The sequence below is a fragment of the Lates calcarifer genome, linkage group LG20 (genome assembly GCF_001640805.2).
Source record: "Lates calcarifer isolate ASB-BC8 linkage group LG20, TLL_Latcal_v3, whole genome shotgun sequence".
Lineage (NCBI taxonomy): Eukaryota > Metazoa > Chordata > Actinopteri > Centropomidae > Lates > Lates calcarifer.
Window position 1 is genome coordinate 19,306,651 of NC_066852.1, and position 17,225 is coordinate 19,323,875.

The window sequence follows — 17,225 nt, forward strand, 5'->3', positions numbered from 1 at the left end:
AAAAGAGTTGAAAAGAAAAGTTTTGAGTGAGCAAAAGAAGGGTTCAATTCTGGCTTTACTGGCAGAGAGATACAGTGAGCGTCAGGTTGCTTCCATCCTTAAAATTTGTAAGATGGCGGTTCATAAGAACAAGGTGAAGCAGCAGACTTTGGGGACAACAAAGCTACAGGCTGGCAGAGGGCGAAAACGACTCCACTGACCGGGATAACCATCAACTCATTCAAATGTCACTCAGCAACCTCAGGATGACATCAAGTGATCTACAAAAAGAATATCAAACGGCAGCTGGGGTGAAGTGAACGGCGAGAACGGTTCGAAACAGGCTCCTAGGGACAGGGTTCAAGTTGTGTAAAGCTAGAAAAAAGCCCTTCATCAATGAGAAGCAAAGAAGAGCCAGGCTGAGGTTTGCAAAAGACCATAAGGATTGGACCATAGAGGACTGGAGTAAGGTCATCTTCTCTGATGAGTCCAATTTTCAGCTTTGCCCAACACCTGGTGGTCTAATGGTTAGACAGAGACCTGGAGAGGCCTACAAGCCACAGTCTCTCGCACCCACTGTGAAATTTGGTGGAGGATCTGGGGGTGCTTCAGCAAGGCTGGAATTGGGCAGATTTGTCTTTGTGAAGGAAACATGAATCAAACCACATACAGGATTATCCTTGAAGAAAACTTGCTCCCCCTGCTCTGACAATGTTCCCCAACTCTGAGGACTGGTTTTTCCAGCAGGACAATGGTCCATGCCACACAGCTAGGTCAGTCAAGGTGTGGATGAAGGACCACCAGATCAAGACCCTGTCATGGCCAGCCCAATCTCCAGACCTGAACTCCATTGAAAACCTCTGGAATGTGATCAAGAGGAAGATGGATGGTCACAAGCCATCAAACATAGCTGAGCTGCTTGAATTTTTTGCGCCAGGAGTGGCATAAGGTTGCAATGTGAAAGGCTGCATGAAAGCTGTGATTAAAAATCAGGGTTATTCCACCAAATATTGATTTCCGAACTCTTCCTAAGTTAAAACAATAGTATTGTCATGTTTCAAAATAAATATGAACTTGTTTTCTTTGTGTTATTTGAGGTCTGAAAACACTGCATCTTTTTTGTTATTTTGATCATTTGTCCTTTTCTGCAAATAAATGCTATAAATGACAATATTTTTATTTGGAATTTGGGAGAAATGTTATCATTAGTTTAAAGAATGAAACAAAAATGTTTATTTTACTCAAACACATACCTATAAATAGTAAAATCAGAAAAACTGATCATTTTGCAGTGGTCTCTTAATTTTTTCCAGAGCTGTATATAATGTAATGTCAGTGCTCTGTGTTGGAAGGTGATGTAAAGCTGATTGTGAATTACCTGGAGGCCTCTGTCCTGGTCTGAAAGAAGTTCTTCACTGTACGAAGACTCTGTGTGATCGTGGACGATGCCCCTGCAATTGTGGACTACGTCTCTGCGGTCATGGATGAAGTGGTGAAATAAAAAGGGAAACATACAGAGGAAAATGATCAATACACTACTACCTATTCCTCATCAACAGTTTAACCATAAAAACACAGATAAATATTCAACATTACAGCTGTGATGTCATTGTTAACATGCAGCCTCCACCCAAACCAAAATAATAATATGCTGTCATGTCGAGTCATGTTTTTTGCCATGTGGTGTACACTCATCAACAATGGACCTCAGGCTAGCAGCAATGTTCTCGGCAGTGTGCGAGTCTAAAGCACAGAACTCGAAATGTTCCAGTCACCGTTGATGTAATGGTGACAGTGACCAAAAAAAATATTAGAGGGTCCAAGAATTAAGCAAGACATAAAAGCTGTCCCTGCATCAGTTGTTACTGCTACTTTCTTGGCTTCCATCAGATTCTTTTTCAGAGCTGTAGTTGCAAATCGTCTGATATCGTTTCAGTCTCCAAAGCTATTTGTTATTTGTTCCTGTCGTTTGCTGTCACATGAGTGTTTCGGGACTATAAATCCACAGTGTTTTCTTTAAGTGCCAGCTGTCGGCCGGATGGCTGAACATTAAAACATTTTCACCCGACTACTTTCTGAATGTTTCAAGTCACATCTCTCTCACTTTATATAACGTTATAATTCTAATCTTAAACCAGATGAGGATTTTTGTCACCAGACATCTAGATCTCCAGTAATCAGGGAGATGCAGGCCACTATTGAACAAATTATGTATGTGAAACTACTAAAAGAATAACTCCTACGAAAACCTTTAAGCAACCCACCACCCCCCACCCCACCAGCACAATGCCATAATTCGCTTCTTTTTATTGCTGACATCTGTTCCAGCTTGCATACAGAGCGAGATACAGCGGCAATGCAGCACTCTTCAGAAACAGAACCATAAGTTCCACATCTCTATGAAGTCAATCATAAATCTCTTCCCACCTCCACCCGATTAAAAATTTGTCAATTGTTAAAAATAGATGTCACCTATGTTTAGCGTGTCGATTAATAGACTAATTGATTATTCATGCACATACCTATTATTAACATTAATAAATCAGCTCACAACACATCTTTTCAGACTGGGTAAATATTTAGGACACATACCTATTTGGCTTGTAAGGTGAGAGCTGGTGTTTCTGTCCAGGCTGCAGCAGCTGAACGACTAAACCTGGAAAACACAAGTACAGCACTTAAAAAACAAATAACCATTAATAAAGAATAGTTCAACACTAAAACAGTACAGAAGAATACAACACTGTAAACACTAGAACCTTGACAATCACACACTGACTTTTTGAGATGAAAAAAATAATTATGTTGCTAGAATATGACTTAATTGATCTCAGGGAGAGAGTACATTTTTTCAAAGTTTTGTATAATGATTTCTATCAGTAATCTCAGCTCAAACATTGTGACCTACTCTTGAGGCTTAAAACTTGTGGAGGAGCACAGAGTTAAAATCTAGTTGTCAAGCTTGTATTTAACACAAAGCTGAGTTTAATAAAGTATCGAGTCACCACAAAGAAACTTCTATTCAATGATATACACAACAGGGGATCAATGGATGGCTATGGACAGGTTACTACCACAAAGCTACAAAGACAAACAAAACCAAAGAGATTTAAAAAAAAAAAAAAAAGCGAGTCGCAAAAGGATCACAGTGAGGTGCTTAACTGCTACAGTGAAACACAAAATGGCCACAAAGAAACGTTAAATGGTCAGGAATAGATACAAAACTACAAAGACGCAAAACGTTGCAATACCATCACAAATACACACAAAGTGATCACATCGACATGATAATCCGCCATAAAATGACTTATACTGACCAAGATGGAGCACAAAACAACAAAGAAGCAGTAAAATGTCTGCAAAGTAATTGTAAAGAGATGCAAACGGAGTTGTAAGCAGACAACTACTCAACAGTTACCATCCTCCACAACCCATGTCAGAGACGCTTTAGTCACAGAAACACAAACACACTCTTACCCACGCGATACAAACGACTGATAATGGAATTAAAAGATATCATTGCAAGGTAATGCTAATGCTAATGCTCGTTGCTAATGTTAACGCTCGCGAATAACGTTAATGCTAATGCTCTCGAATGACTTTACTGCTAACGCTAGCCCGCTAACTGTTTGCCTTACCTTCGCGCCGCAGGTGTGTTCGGCACGCAGTCTCACTCGTGTTCAACAAAAAAAGCAGCTCCAGGGTTTGTTTTAACATCCAGGCCTCTTCGGTAACGACATTTTCTAACAGTACTGACAAACAGAAGCAGTGGTTCGAACCTGGTTTAAATCTGTTTTCCGACTTCGTTTGTCCGCCTCTCTTCGCCCCGCCCAGGAAGTCATGGCCAATGAAAAGACACGTCGTGACCAATGACGACATACGTCAGCTGGCATCAGCAAACGTTGATTGGCCGAAATGTATACGCCGGGTGGGCAACTCTGATAGGACCTCAATGGGCGCCTCTTTCGATCAGGTATCCAGCTCATCTAATAATACAATAGACTGTATATAAAGAATAATACATCCATGTTTCCATTCTGCCATCCATGCTTACATTGCGCATGCGGGACTCATATATTAGCATACATTCGGGTCACATAGGTAACGACTGATGCCTCTAAAATGATTTTTAATACGTTTCCCAAGTTAATTATCCAGCTAGTTCCAGGCCACCATCAGTGTTTTGATTTTGACTTAGAGACAAACCTTGGGAAACTGATTCTTCTTTTATCACTGAGTGTACTGAATATTTTTTCATACAGATTGTTAGAGTCTTTGAGGAATCTAGAAATACCTTCAGAACAATGGTAGGTGTTTTTAAACAACCAAGGTTTTTCAGAATGCCAAGAAACTGATGCTGATACACGAGATACACAAACTGGAGCTAGGTATGGGGCTGTATTTAGTTTATTATTCAGCTTCAAAATGAAGTGACATTGTTAACAGCAACAGCTAGTGTTAGCTAGTTAATTCAGTGTTACATCAGCTGCATTTTGATTTTAAAGATGCTCCCCAAAGACACAGTTTTCTCTGGTTGCTCTAGCTAGCAGATGCTAACTGGCTAAATTTGATAGCATTTGCTGACTTAGTTTGAATCATCATGTTCTCAAGAACGTGTCTAAAGAGTCACAAACACCAGCATTCATTATTTCACAAATTATTGATTAATGTATGTAATTTACACAATTTATTAGTATGGTTGTTTCTTTTATATTTATTCAATATTGAACACACTGGGGTTCCATACAAAAGGCTTTAAGGTTATATCTTACCTGTTTTCACCAGTAAACCAACACAGAGTAGTAAACATGAACTGGGTACTTACCATATTGATAAAAAATCCTTGCTATGATCTACCCATAATGGCTATCAGTAAGCAGCTACAGTAGCTTTCCCTTCAGCAGACAGCAAATGTACCATTGAACATTTTCACAGTGCAAACTTTCTCCAGCATTCAGACAAACACAACAATATCTCAAACTTTGGTTCAATTTGATTTAACTTTCATCATCCTTCACTCTCTTTATGTATTAAGCCACTTGGATTTGTAGTGCAGTACAATCAGTGAAGATCTCTTTCTGTCCCACCTCTCTCACTGGATATAGTCTGTACAAGGTTGCAGTATATTCAGAGTACTATGCATGAAAAGAAAAAGGCATGGCTCAGTCTTGGCTTCACTGTTTCAGATTTGAATTAAAAAGAACATAAACACGCTACGCTGAAAGTCTCAGTCATTTATAGATGTGCAGCAAGAGCATAACCGGCCACTGGAGTATGACTGTACACGTCAGGAAAGATTGAAAGTGGAGTAAAGCTTAAGTGTTGGTAAGAGCTGAGGGTTAATACAATCACACACACATGCACACAGAATAGTGAGGGGGGTTAGGATGCTTCTTGTGCTTCTACGCCTGTTAGGAACATCAATAAAGGGTCCTAAGTTTGGACAGAGTCATTAACAGGCACCTGAAAGACAAAACAATGTCTTGTGTGTAGTAGGTAAAGTGTGTTCACTCAGCAAGGAAGTATTATGAGTCCCAAAAAACTGGCCTGAGTGCAGCCATGGCTAGCGAGAGATCTCCCACAGATGGAGTCCATTGAAGCGTTTACCACCTGTCAACCCCACATGCTGTGGCCAGGTAAATCAGCAGTAGCACTGCCGGCTGCCCTTGGTGACCTCCTCAGAGGAATGGACGGTGTTGGGAACAAATCCACTCTTGACGCCCTCCCAGCCATCCTGGATCTTGATGTCCCCGCTCCGCACTAGGTCAAAGATGTCTCTCGTCAAATCCACGAAGGCCTGAGGTAAATACCAGAAGCAAAATCAGAAGCGGATGACTTATAATTACAAAAAATATAGAGCTGAAATGACAAATTAATCAACAAACCATTTTAATTGTCACTTAATTGTTAAAATCAAGTATTTAAAGCAAAAATACCAAGAATTTTCTGTTTATAGCTTCTCAAATGTCAAGATTTTCCACTTTCGATGGGCATTTTTCACTATTTTTGGACATTTTATAAACCAAACGATTAACTGAGAAAGTAAGCAGCAGATTAACTATTAATGACAATAATCATTGCTGCCCTACAAAAGTTTTTGTTTGGTAAAAGGTAGGCTCCATTACCCAACAGTGTTAAAGTTTTATTAAGTAACTATTGCATTACGTTCCAAAAAAGTATGATTCAGTCAATGATTAACATCCACACCTTCTCAACGTTGATGGCGTCTCGTGCTGATGTCTCCACATAGCGCATCCCGTAGGCTCCTGCCAGCTTCTCTGCCTCCTGCAGGGTCACCTGCCGCTGGGCCTCCAGGTCACACTTGTGACCGACCAGCAGGAAGACGATGCTGTGCGGCTGGACATGGCTCTGGGCCTCCTCCAGCCAGTTGTGGACGTTCTGGAAGGATCTGCGGTTTGTGATGTCGAAGAGTAAGAGTCCGCCCACTGAATTGCGGTAGTAGGCTCTGGTGATAGACCTGGAAAGATACATAGATATACTACAAATCCCACAGTAGGACCAAAGACAACAACCAGCTGATCAGTGAGACAAACTTGCACTGGGCGATATTTAAACATATTAAATATAGTAAAGATTTAAGTTGGCAATATTCTACATTTGCATTATTGTCAACAAATCTCACAAAAGGACCAAAACTATTAATCTGTTAATTAATCTCTAAATACTTTCCAACTTTTCTACTTCTCTACCCTGTCTTTGGTTCTTACCCATAGCCCATTAATAACGCACTCAAAATAATCTACAGTGCCCATGTTCATCATTATGAAGGAACATGTCACCCAGTGCGACAGTGTGGTTCACTGATGTGTACTGACATTTTAGTAGCGTGGAGGGCAGTATGCATTTGTAAGAGGTAAACGATGTGGATTTTAGATTTGAAATCAAACATAAATTAAAACTAAATAAAATGAAGAGCAGCAGAGAGCTGTGTGAGTTCTGCTTATCGGTTGTGATGCCATTCAGAGTCCCGTGTTTACCTGAACCTCTCCTGTCCTGCAGTGTCCCAGATTTGAAGTTTGATCCTCTTGCCTGGCTCTATTTCCACCAGACGGGAGAAGAAGTCCACCCCCACGGTGGGATCCGACACCTGTGCGAAGCGGCCCTCTGTGAACCTCCGGATCAGACACGACTTACCGACTGTGGAATCCCCGATGACGATCAGGCGAAACTGATAAAGCCATATCGTCTCCATGTCTCATGAAAATGAAAATCTGTGGCAAAACAGAATTCATCTCTCAGTCACTGTCATCCATATCAGGGCTTCAAATGGCTTTTTTACTTTCATATTTGACAAAGTAAAACAATTAAAATTGTGGCTTTTTTTGTTGATCGACAAATCCATTAATTGTTCCAGCTCTATAAGCTGAAAATTGAACTTTACTTACTAATATTATAGTTGAAATGTTAATAAATTGCACTGTGTGTGCTCTCTCCCAAACACCACTGTAGAAATGCTCTTGATAAAACATGAAATTTAAGTCTTTAGTGCAGTTTTGCACAGTAACAATATCAGTGCAGTGTAAATGTGAAAACATATGAAGCAAGGTTTCATTTGCAGAACTTTTTCCACATATGAAATGGCAAGAAGTCACACATCTATCTTATGTCTTAACATGAAGATGAAGGAAGAAAATGACAGCAAATAGCAATAAATGAAACAGTGTAGATTCCACACTTAAAAGTGTGTACAAACAGTGATAACAATAAAACAACACCCTCCTCTTTAGAAACAGAGGATGTGTTTACATAGATTCACAGTTTTATAATCATATTAATATTAATCCACAGACTGCACTGACCACATGGATTAATTCATGGATTATCATGAGGAGAGAATAATATGCTTAAATCATCTCAGCAGTGTCCATGTGATTTACAGTTGGGTGATCTAATTTGAGGGGAAGGAGGGAGGAGGGGGGGAGGCCACTCCTCTCCAACTCAATAAACATTGGCGTAGTCATCCCCCATGTGGATAGTAGACTGGTTGTTATACAGCAATAGCACACAATGAGGCCTTGAAGCTAGCCAGAAATAAGATAAATAAGGAGATAGCTGCTAAACATGACTGCTAGTTGATATGAGATATTTGCCACTGACTTCTAGAGGGCCTCCAGTGACAGCCATGACAAGATATGACAAGAACTTTACAAGAAATAATGAGGCCCAGCCCTCTTAGTCAAATGCCAACTATGAGTATTCTTTAATGATCGATATTCAGGACAGTAATTAAATGAAATCAGTAGATGATGACTTACCTTAAAGTTAAGAGCTTAGTATGTGTGAAAAACAAGCCCCATATCAACGACTTCCAGAAATGATCTTCCAGACTAGCACTGGTTGTATTGTTGCTTACAGGAATAGCCCGCCAATAACACCGTGTTATTAAGCGGGCCTCTCGTCCACCGTCACTGCTTTGCCCGTTTTAAAATGACAAAAACAGCCTGTTGAGTGTGTAAAGCGACAGCTGCCGGTTAATTTTGAGTGAGACAGTTAATATTTCCGTGATGATCCGCTGATGAAATGGCAGCAGGACACAACAGCAGCATCTCACATCCCGTCCTCCTCGCCCTCATCAGCACCATAGCCGTAACTGTACACACAGCGGCGCAGTAGCAATCCTCGGGCTGCTGCCTTCAGAGGCTGTGGGAACAAAATAGCTGTTGTTACAATATGAGCGCGCATGAACATAATAACTTCTTCTACATAATTTATCCGAAAGATGAAAGACTCAGAATCAGTTGTCTCAGTATTTTGCAATTCCTAAATTTCAAACTTAAAATGAAGAAATAAAATACAAGAACATATTCTATATAAAACGGTAAAACAGATACAAATAGATAGAAGATATTCACCACATTTGCGAGAAGGTATTTAGGATAAGATAATGATGAGATTCTGCGTAAGACTAGCAGAAGGTTAACATCGGGGTTAGGTTTATAAGGTAACAAAGATTACGGCCATCTTGTTTTGCCGTGTTGCCAGTACAATTCACAGTGAAACGAACATATATGCAATAGATTGAAGAGGCTGCTTCTGTCTGACAAAAACAATGACTTTAACGTTACAAAGTAGCCCAGGGAAACAGTTAGCTACATACATATAACCACATAAGACACGCTACCTTTGACAAAGTGGCCAGTGCACACACGAGCATTAGGTCTATCCGAATCCAGCCACTTTTGGACGGCGTCTGTCGGTCATTTTCGCGCAATTTCCTTCCTAAAACAACAACTTTTGGTACTTAATAAGAGCTACCTGTGATGACACGCTCCGTAGCTACTTCTTGCCTTGCATCTCACTGACGTCATAACGCAAACGGTTGTCGTCTGTCCAATCACAATCAAGAATCTTTCCATAACCTGAAATGGCGTTTTGCTTTCGCCTTCAGGGCCACCGTATTTATCAGTTATGAGATTATATATCTAAAAATACTGACCAGCTTTAATTATGATGATTGAAATATGGTTATTTGTGCTTTTAAGGGTTAGACATTACAGGTGACTTGTAATTCCCATCCTTTATAATCTAACGCCAACTATATTTAAAGTTGTTTAAATTATTACAGCCTCTAACAACTTTTGCAGTAAAATGCCGATTATATATTGATGCATATTTAATAATACTCCAATGAAGAAACAACTGTTGTTTACGAGGAGTCCGCGAACGCACCGCCAGTTATAAACAGCTATACTGAAGTTCCCTACAGGAGCTGAGAGTCGCCTGTCAAGTCAACTGATTCAGACTGAGATGTGTGCAGCGATTTCGACCGCTTCTTTCGCAGATCTCAATGATACTGGATCATAGCATTTAGCCTTAGAAGAAAAAAATGTCCTACTTTTTTTGCACTGTTCATTACTTTACTAGCTAGTTTTCTGCTCTGTTGTGATACCTTCTTAAAGTTTCCATAAATCTATTGCGGAGGGTTTTTTTCTCGCTGCAGAGCTGCAGCCATGCAGCAGGAGCTTTTGTTCAAAGTCCTGGTCATCGGGGACTTGGGGGTCGGAAAAACGTCCATCATCAAGCGGTACGTCCATCAGATCTTCTCCCAGCACTACCGAGCCACCATCGGGGTGGACTTCGCCCTGAAAGTGCTGCAGTGGGATAATGACACTGTGATCCGGCTACAGCTGTGGGACATAGCAGGTCTGTCAAACTTCATCGAACCTCATAGATCCCGGTTTACAGGTTTCTTATACATCAGGTGATTGTTACAGCTGCTGCTCTGCGTGCAGATCCAAAACAAGGATTTGCGTTTGAATGTGAGCGTGTGTACTTGGAAACAAAAACCTTTTGTTTCACCTTCAGAAGTTAAAACCTGGTAGGTGTTGAAGCTACTTCAGGAAATAAGCTGTGTAAATGAGTTGGAGAGTGGAAAAGTAAGTACAAGTAAAAAACACATAAACATTAAAAATATTTGCTGTACAGTGCCACATCCCCATCTGATCAAGCAACCTCTGTCCTAAGATGACACTTTTTTTTTACATTTATGACATAAACATACACCAGATGCAATGGAAACTTAATAAGATGGAGATTGTTTCAGTGAGTGATGTAAATTCCCAGTGAAAGTTTGTGTCTGTCCACTGGTTGCATGGGTCCCTCCCTGTCATTTGTTGCCTGGATGAGGAATGTGAATCTTGTGCCTGGCTGTGACTCAAGTGATCCCATGCTCATAATATCAGTCACATGATGGCAGTTACTGTAGAATAAACACATACGCACACACAAACTCATACTCCTATATTCGTCACTAATGCACCGTGCTGTGAGTTGATTTAATTTAATGGACATGAAAGGTGTCTTTTACATAGATATGTGTACGTGTCTGATGGCTGTCCATGCGTCCCAGGACAGGAGCGGTATGGGAACATGACTCGTGTCTATTACCGGGAGGCGGTGGGAGCGCTAGTGGTGTTTGACGTGACGAGGGCCTCCACGTTCGACGCCGTGCTGAAGTGGAAGGATGACCTGGACTCCAAGGTCAGACAACAGCTCTCTGAGCTCCACAGTCAACCCATCTGTGGTCTACGTGTGATAGAGAGGCTTAAACTGAGGCTTCCTCTCTCTCTCCTGTCTTTTCTAAAGTTGTATCTGCAACTGGTGGGAGACACACACACTACAACAATTGACATCAAGGTTACATTTAATGTAAGGGTAAAGTCAGTGTCATGGTTTAATAAGATAAAGTTCTGCTGAAACAGAAAGCACAACAAAAAGATTCTGCATGAGCACTGACATTGAGGGCAGCGGTGTATGCATCATTTACACTACATCTTAATGTCCTTACTTTTCTAATTAAGGTATTAATTAATTAATTAAGGTATTTCAATGTCAGCTGCTTGTTTGAGTCACCTGCTGAACTAAGTTGAACCAGCTTTTCATAAATCCATCACTAAGAAGTAAAGTCCTTTTCTAGTACAAGCTAGTTTGAGACTAGTGATCATCATTAAAACTTAAGAAATGTCTTAACCAATTATAATTATAGTATTGTGTAAATCAGTTGTTCTGTCAGGAGTGATCAGCCATATAAGCAGAAAGTCATTGTAGCAGTACAAGCTAGCATAATTAGCAAAAAGCACAGTTTCAGATGCTCGACAGATACTGTATATTTTTTGCCAATGGTAAAGTATTGCTTAGTTGAGGGTATTGAAAGACCATCTGAGAGCAGTTTGAACTATCATTGCCTCTAGCCTTTCTCTATGATGGATGATTTCTCATGACCTGTTCCAATGTGGCCATTCAGAACAGTGATAAACACTTCTGATGTGGTTGTGTTGCATGTTGCAAACACCAGTTCTTTTTGAGCATACTGTCACCCTTCTGTTTAGAGGACTATACACACCGAAAGACAACAAGGGTCTTTTTAACATTAAATTCTCATTCTCAGTTACCTTTGCCTAAAAAGTTGCGTTAGATAATGGTAGTCAGTAGCAGTTTGTTCGGGCGCCGTGTAACCTTCCTTTCTTCTTTCCTAAGGTGACTCTGAACCATGGGAGGCCAGTCCCAGCTGTACTCTTGGCCAACAAGTCGGACCAGCTGGGTTCCCAGCAGCCCAAACTCGACTCCTTCTGCAGGGAAAATGGCTTCGTCGGGTGGTTTGAGACCTCGGCGAAGGTACGAGAGAGGAGACGCAGGACATGTGGAGGCAGTAACTGCACCTTTTTGAAAATCAGAGGGAAAGAAATTCAGTTAGACTGATGCTATAGTATTATTTTCCACAGATCATTTGACTGCACTTTACTATGCAAAGGTTACACGCCTTGTATGATTTAACCGCACATGAAATGAATGCTATTGCAATGGAGAGGATCTTGACTTGAGGCAGGTTAAATACATATTTTGCACACTAAAACATTGGCAGGCAAGTTATTACAGCAGAAGCCCACTGTAAAAAGAAATTATTCTGAAAATTCCCATGAGGCGTTTCAGTGCAGACACTAAGAGTCGGAGAACATTATTTGCCGAGACGAATAGAGGAATGTCTGCAGTCTGGTGTGAATTAGTGCTCCTCATTCAGAGCCTGTCTAATGAGTTACACAGCAGAGTGCAAGTCAGAGATAGTAGTGAAGTTGGTGAACACGAAAGCTCAACAGACAGATCAGCACACAAAGAATAACTCAGTGTTTATAACTGTGCGTGACATCAGAGAATGAAATCAAAATCACTGATTCTGACAGTGATCAGAGTTACATTTGTGGCTTCTGGGGGTGCACGTATTTAAACCTCTGCACCCACATATCATGTATTGTGACATTATTACACTGCAAACACCTTCCTGTTTACCTGGCTGTCATGGGATCCTCAAAGGAAAGCAAAAGATTAAGAGTCGCAAGAAACAACAATAGGGCATTTGGCATTTTTGCTATGATGGTATTAAAACAAGAGTTTTGGAAGAGGAAATAAAACAATACACCTCTTAGAAAATGTTCATTCTTAAGCAGCAAATCACACCCTTCTAACTTTGGTGCAACAGCCTCACTTGGTCTCGTATGACCAGTAGCTTGTGGTGGTTAACCAGCTTTAGTCATAGTTGTCATTTTTGATTCTGCTGTACTTCTGTTACACAAAACATAACAGAGAAATAATCAATCATTTCAATAATTTAGCAAGTAACTGATTGAAAAGACAGTAAATCACCTTGTTTCCACAGCAACTTCTGTTCAGCCAAAGCTACTTTGTCTTGCTTTAAATGAAGAGTTTTGTATTCGCCCACAAGAGTTTTAAATTTGCTCATTTTGGCCATCATTCCTGTCAGCTCACAGAGATTACCAAAGCTATTAGAATTTGTCCTTGAACATGTGAAGCAAATTTCAGCCTCACGGTGGTGCTACATGAAAAGTCAGGGGACCCCCAAAGTTGGTAGGATTCAGCCTCGGAGCAATGATGTATTTCAGTTTGGACCCAAAAACGATGGACCAACCAACCAACACTGCCTTTCAAATACATATGATCTCATTTCTTCATGAATGTGTTTTTTTTTTCCTTCTCCGTTACAGGAAAACACTAATATTGAGGAGGCAACACGCTGCTTGGTAGAGCACATCCTGAACAACGAGGAGAGCCCCGTGGTAGAGCGGGACCCCGGCTCCCTCGTCCTGTCCGGATACACTAACACCGCAAAAGATCACCTCAACTGCTCTACGTGTGTGAAGTGGTGACTCCTTCCCAATCACAAACAACCAATAAGTTTCAGACGTGGTTACTGAAGATTCTTTAAAAAGTCTTTCATGTTTTGTTTTTTAAATTTAAGGTAATATATGTGTCAGACTTACATGTCAACTTTTTATTTTTTATATTTCAGTCACAGATTACAAGTTATATTTCACAGCTATGGACAAACCTGTGGTTGATTCTGCCATGGAATATGTACATGAATATGTCTTATTTCTTTCTCTTAAAGTTACTAAAATATCTAAAGGTTGCACAAGAAAAGTTGGTATATACAGTATTTAATATGTACAGTTTCTGCATGCTTCTCTTCTCTTGCTTTGAATATATCTGACACTGTGACACTGGCATTTAGCTGAACTGACAGCGCCCAGTGATACTGTTTATCTAACTCTTACATAATTTGGCAGTTTTTGTCTGCAGTGTGGACACAGACAGAAAACTCTCACCTACCTTCACACCATCTCTGTTAAGTCAGAGAATATGAAGAGAGAGAAATGAAATCATTAAAAAGGTGGACACGTGTAAAACTCAATTCTGAAAATAACTCTTGCATATTGTGGACCTTATTGTAAGTGCATTTATATTAAAGCTCCTTGAAATTTATTTGAGTTTAAAAGCTGTCAAAGGCCCGAGATGTATTTTTTAAGTTTAATCAAAACCTGAATCTTAAATCTTGTTTCTGGGACAACTATCAAAGGATAAATAACAATTAGCAGCTTCCATACTGTAAACAGAGAAGGCCTGGTGTTTTATTCAGTGACACCTGAACAGAGATGGACACTGGCCATCATCAGAAGGTGAAACTGAACCGAAAGCTGAACCATGAGGTTACATACAAGACAGTGTCGCTGTCCATGCAGTTGCCACATGTGATTGTGACTCATTGTCACAGATTTATCAAATTACCTCTGCAGATTCAGTTTACTGCTTCAACGTGCAGGATTACACTGCGATTTGTTCAGAATTGTCGGATCATTCTTGACCTTGAAAACAGTTTGAAAGAAATCTTATCTTAAAGTGCACTGACCAGCTTTTTCCTGACCTTTAAACTGGATCTGGTGGAGAAGTTGAAGCATCAGAGAAAGATCTATCTGGCTGCTCACATCTGCTGCCAAAAGACCAGAGACAGGCGTTATGGTCTCGCATATACAGCATGAACATCTGTTATCACGTGGTCACATGGCAACAACTGAGTAAACTCTTGTCTGATGAGGATGGTGATAAGGAGTTGAAACCACCAGAAAAAAGTTGTCATTTTTTTCCCTCATCAAACTAATTGGCCCCCAATGGTGTCCCTCTACCTGAGTAAAGCGATAGAAAGCTGGCTTGTTAATATTGAACTGGATTGACTTTCCAACAAGAAAAGTTAACAAATTACAGCTAAGAGATGCAGATCGATTACAAAGACACAAAACATTCCCAAAGTGATGCAAAATAATGACCAAAAGATACAAGAATCAAAGCTTCAGATTTAAGTCTTGACACATTTTTACTTACTTTACGAATGTGCCCCCATCTTTGAATCTGTGGTCAAACTGTCGAATTGTGATTATTATCTTGATTTGAATCATGTGGTGCGTTCCTGTTCTTGGCAACAAGGTTTGACTCGTTCTGCTGGGTTTAAAATGAGCAGGAAATGTGTAATGACTTAATGACTGTGTGTGTACTTGTGTCAGACAGTTAACTAGTCTTTCTTTACGAAGGTCATACGATTCATCTACACAGCCTTGTTTCATCACTAATATGATGCAAGAGGAATTCTTTTAAGTAACATTAATGTGCAGCGTCCTGTTAATATGTAAACACTGGATCATGAAGTGATGAACTGGAAAATCTGTTCTTGAGTGCTACAGAGAAAAACATGCAAGAATCCTTGGCAGACAGAAATAAACATAAATGTTGTGGAGATAATGGAGGAGAGACAATTTAGCAGATATGTCCATTAAACTGACTATGTAATTAGTTGATAAAAACCTAAAGGCTATTAGGAAATTGGGATTTCTTTAATTAGGAATAGTAGTGGTGAAGTGTGAACCACCTTAAGAAGCCTGTGGTTCTTCCAGTACTACATGTCTTTTCATGATAGAGCATTATGTATGTATGATCGTCATTTCTGTTACAGCAAACCTGCCTCACTGTCCAGCTCCTGGTTCTATTGTTGGCGTGAGGCATTTTCTTTGACCTTAAAATCAAATTCTTGCCAGTCAAAAACATGATATGTGCTTCTCCTTTCTGCACAGCGACCACAGAACAGTCTTTGTTGGTTGAGTCTGCCTCAAGTGTTATTTGATATTCCATGTTTTCAAATTAGGCATGTGCTTTATATTTTACTCCACTCCCTTTGATGTGTAATAGCTCAGCCTTGTAATGCAACACATTTGTAACTGCGCTCTCTGTGGACCAGACTTACATGCAATAAAAAATGTATTTGTGGTGGCGTATATATACATACTGCACCCTACATCCTCAGCAGCATCCAATCTGGTTCTCTGCACGAATCAAAAGACATGTTGCATCCTCTCAGCTCAAATCAACACATTTCACCCTAAAAATACTGAAATCAGCCTTGACACTGATTTGATTCACAAAGAGAGCATAACGGCTGAAACAGTTAATCAATTAATCTGCAATCATTTTTATAATCCGCTAATCGTTTCAGTCATTTTTCTCCAGCAAGAATGCCTCACATTCCCCGGCTCCAGCTTCTCACTTGTGATTATTTGCTGCTTTTCTCTGTTTTATATCATTGTAAACTGAATATCTCTGGGTTTTGGAGCGTCTGTCAGACAAAATAAGACATTTGAAAATATCACTTTGGGCTTTAGGAAATGGTGATGGCCAAATTTCAGCATTTTTTTTTGGCATTTTATAAATAATATGCTCATATTGGTCTATACTGAAAAATAAATCATTAGCCCCAGACAGCAATATCTCATACTGTAAGATATGCTGAAGAAGCAACTTCCATCAAAGGGATACTGCATACATGTTTCAAAAAATGCCAACTTAAGAGCAGTGAAATCACTGTTACTACACTGCTGAGTATCAAAGCTGCAGCTACAGACCCAGCAGGGACTATTTGTTGTAGTTGTGTGCATACTTCTTGTGTTTAAGACAATGTTTTCAAATGGTTTCCAAATGACATTTCCATACTGTTTCTCAGAAATGATCCTTTTTATGCCATTACAGCCCTGTAGTAACAGATGTGGTGTCTAGAAAATTCTTTAAATAACACAGGTACATCCTCATCCTTGGGCTTTATAATAAAGCAGGAGCCATCACTAAACGCTCCCTGATGGTGTTTACTTAACCATGAAATGTCATTTAGACACATACTGGGAATGTTGTTGGAACTAAATGAATCAAAGCAGAACATTCCTGGGAAATTATTTTAAGGTTATGAGAAATGTCACTGAAGGAGGGCTTTCACAGGAATGATAAAGGCTGTGGTTGCTGGGATTTTATTATGGCACTATAATAAAATACCGTAACTGTGGGGTCACACTCAAACTGCGATCGATAGGTTGTAATGTAATTAAGAAAAACATAATATT

The 17,225-nt window shown here is 40.0% G+C and overlaps 2 protein-coding genes across 3 annotated transcripts; one reads left to right on the plus strand and one right to left on the minus strand.

Annotated features, from left to right (window-relative positions):
• Positions 1 to 4,678: 4,678 nt before the first annotated feature.
• LOC108893211 (ras-related protein Rab-39B) lies at positions 4,679 to 10,029 on the minus strand. 2 transcript variants are annotated; one of them, XM_018691079.2, is made up of 5 exons: positions 9,890 to 10,029; positions 8,256 to 8,640; positions 6,978 to 7,211; positions 6,187 to 6,457; positions 4,679 to 5,776 (listed from the first exon to the last, which is right to left on the minus strand). In XM_018691079.2, the coding sequence occupies exons 3-5, from the start codon at positions 7,190 to 7,192 to the stop codon at positions 5,621 to 5,623; spliced, it is 642 nt and encodes a 213-aa protein (XP_018546595.1). In that variant the 5' UTR covers positions 7,193 to 7,211; positions 8,256 to 8,640; positions 9,890 to 10,029; the 3' UTR covers positions 4,679 to 5,620. The 2 variants fall into 2 exon arrangements, with proteins under 2 accessions (XP_018546595.1, XP_018546594.1); XM_018691078.2 differs by lacking the exon at positions 9,890 to 10,029 and adding an exon at positions 9,122 to 9,239.
• Positions 9,951 to 14,274, plus strand: rab38c (RAB38c, member of RAS oncogene family). Its single transcript, XM_018691081.2, has 4 exons — positions 9,951 to 10,143; positions 10,850 to 10,980; positions 11,977 to 12,114; positions 13,497 to 14,274. The coding sequence occupies exons 1-4, from the start codon at positions 9,951 to 9,953 to the stop codon at positions 13,656 to 13,658; spliced, it is 624 nt and encodes a 207-aa protein (XP_018546597.1). The 3' UTR covers positions 13,659 to 14,274.
• Positions 14,275 to 17,225: the final 2,951 nt, after the last annotated feature.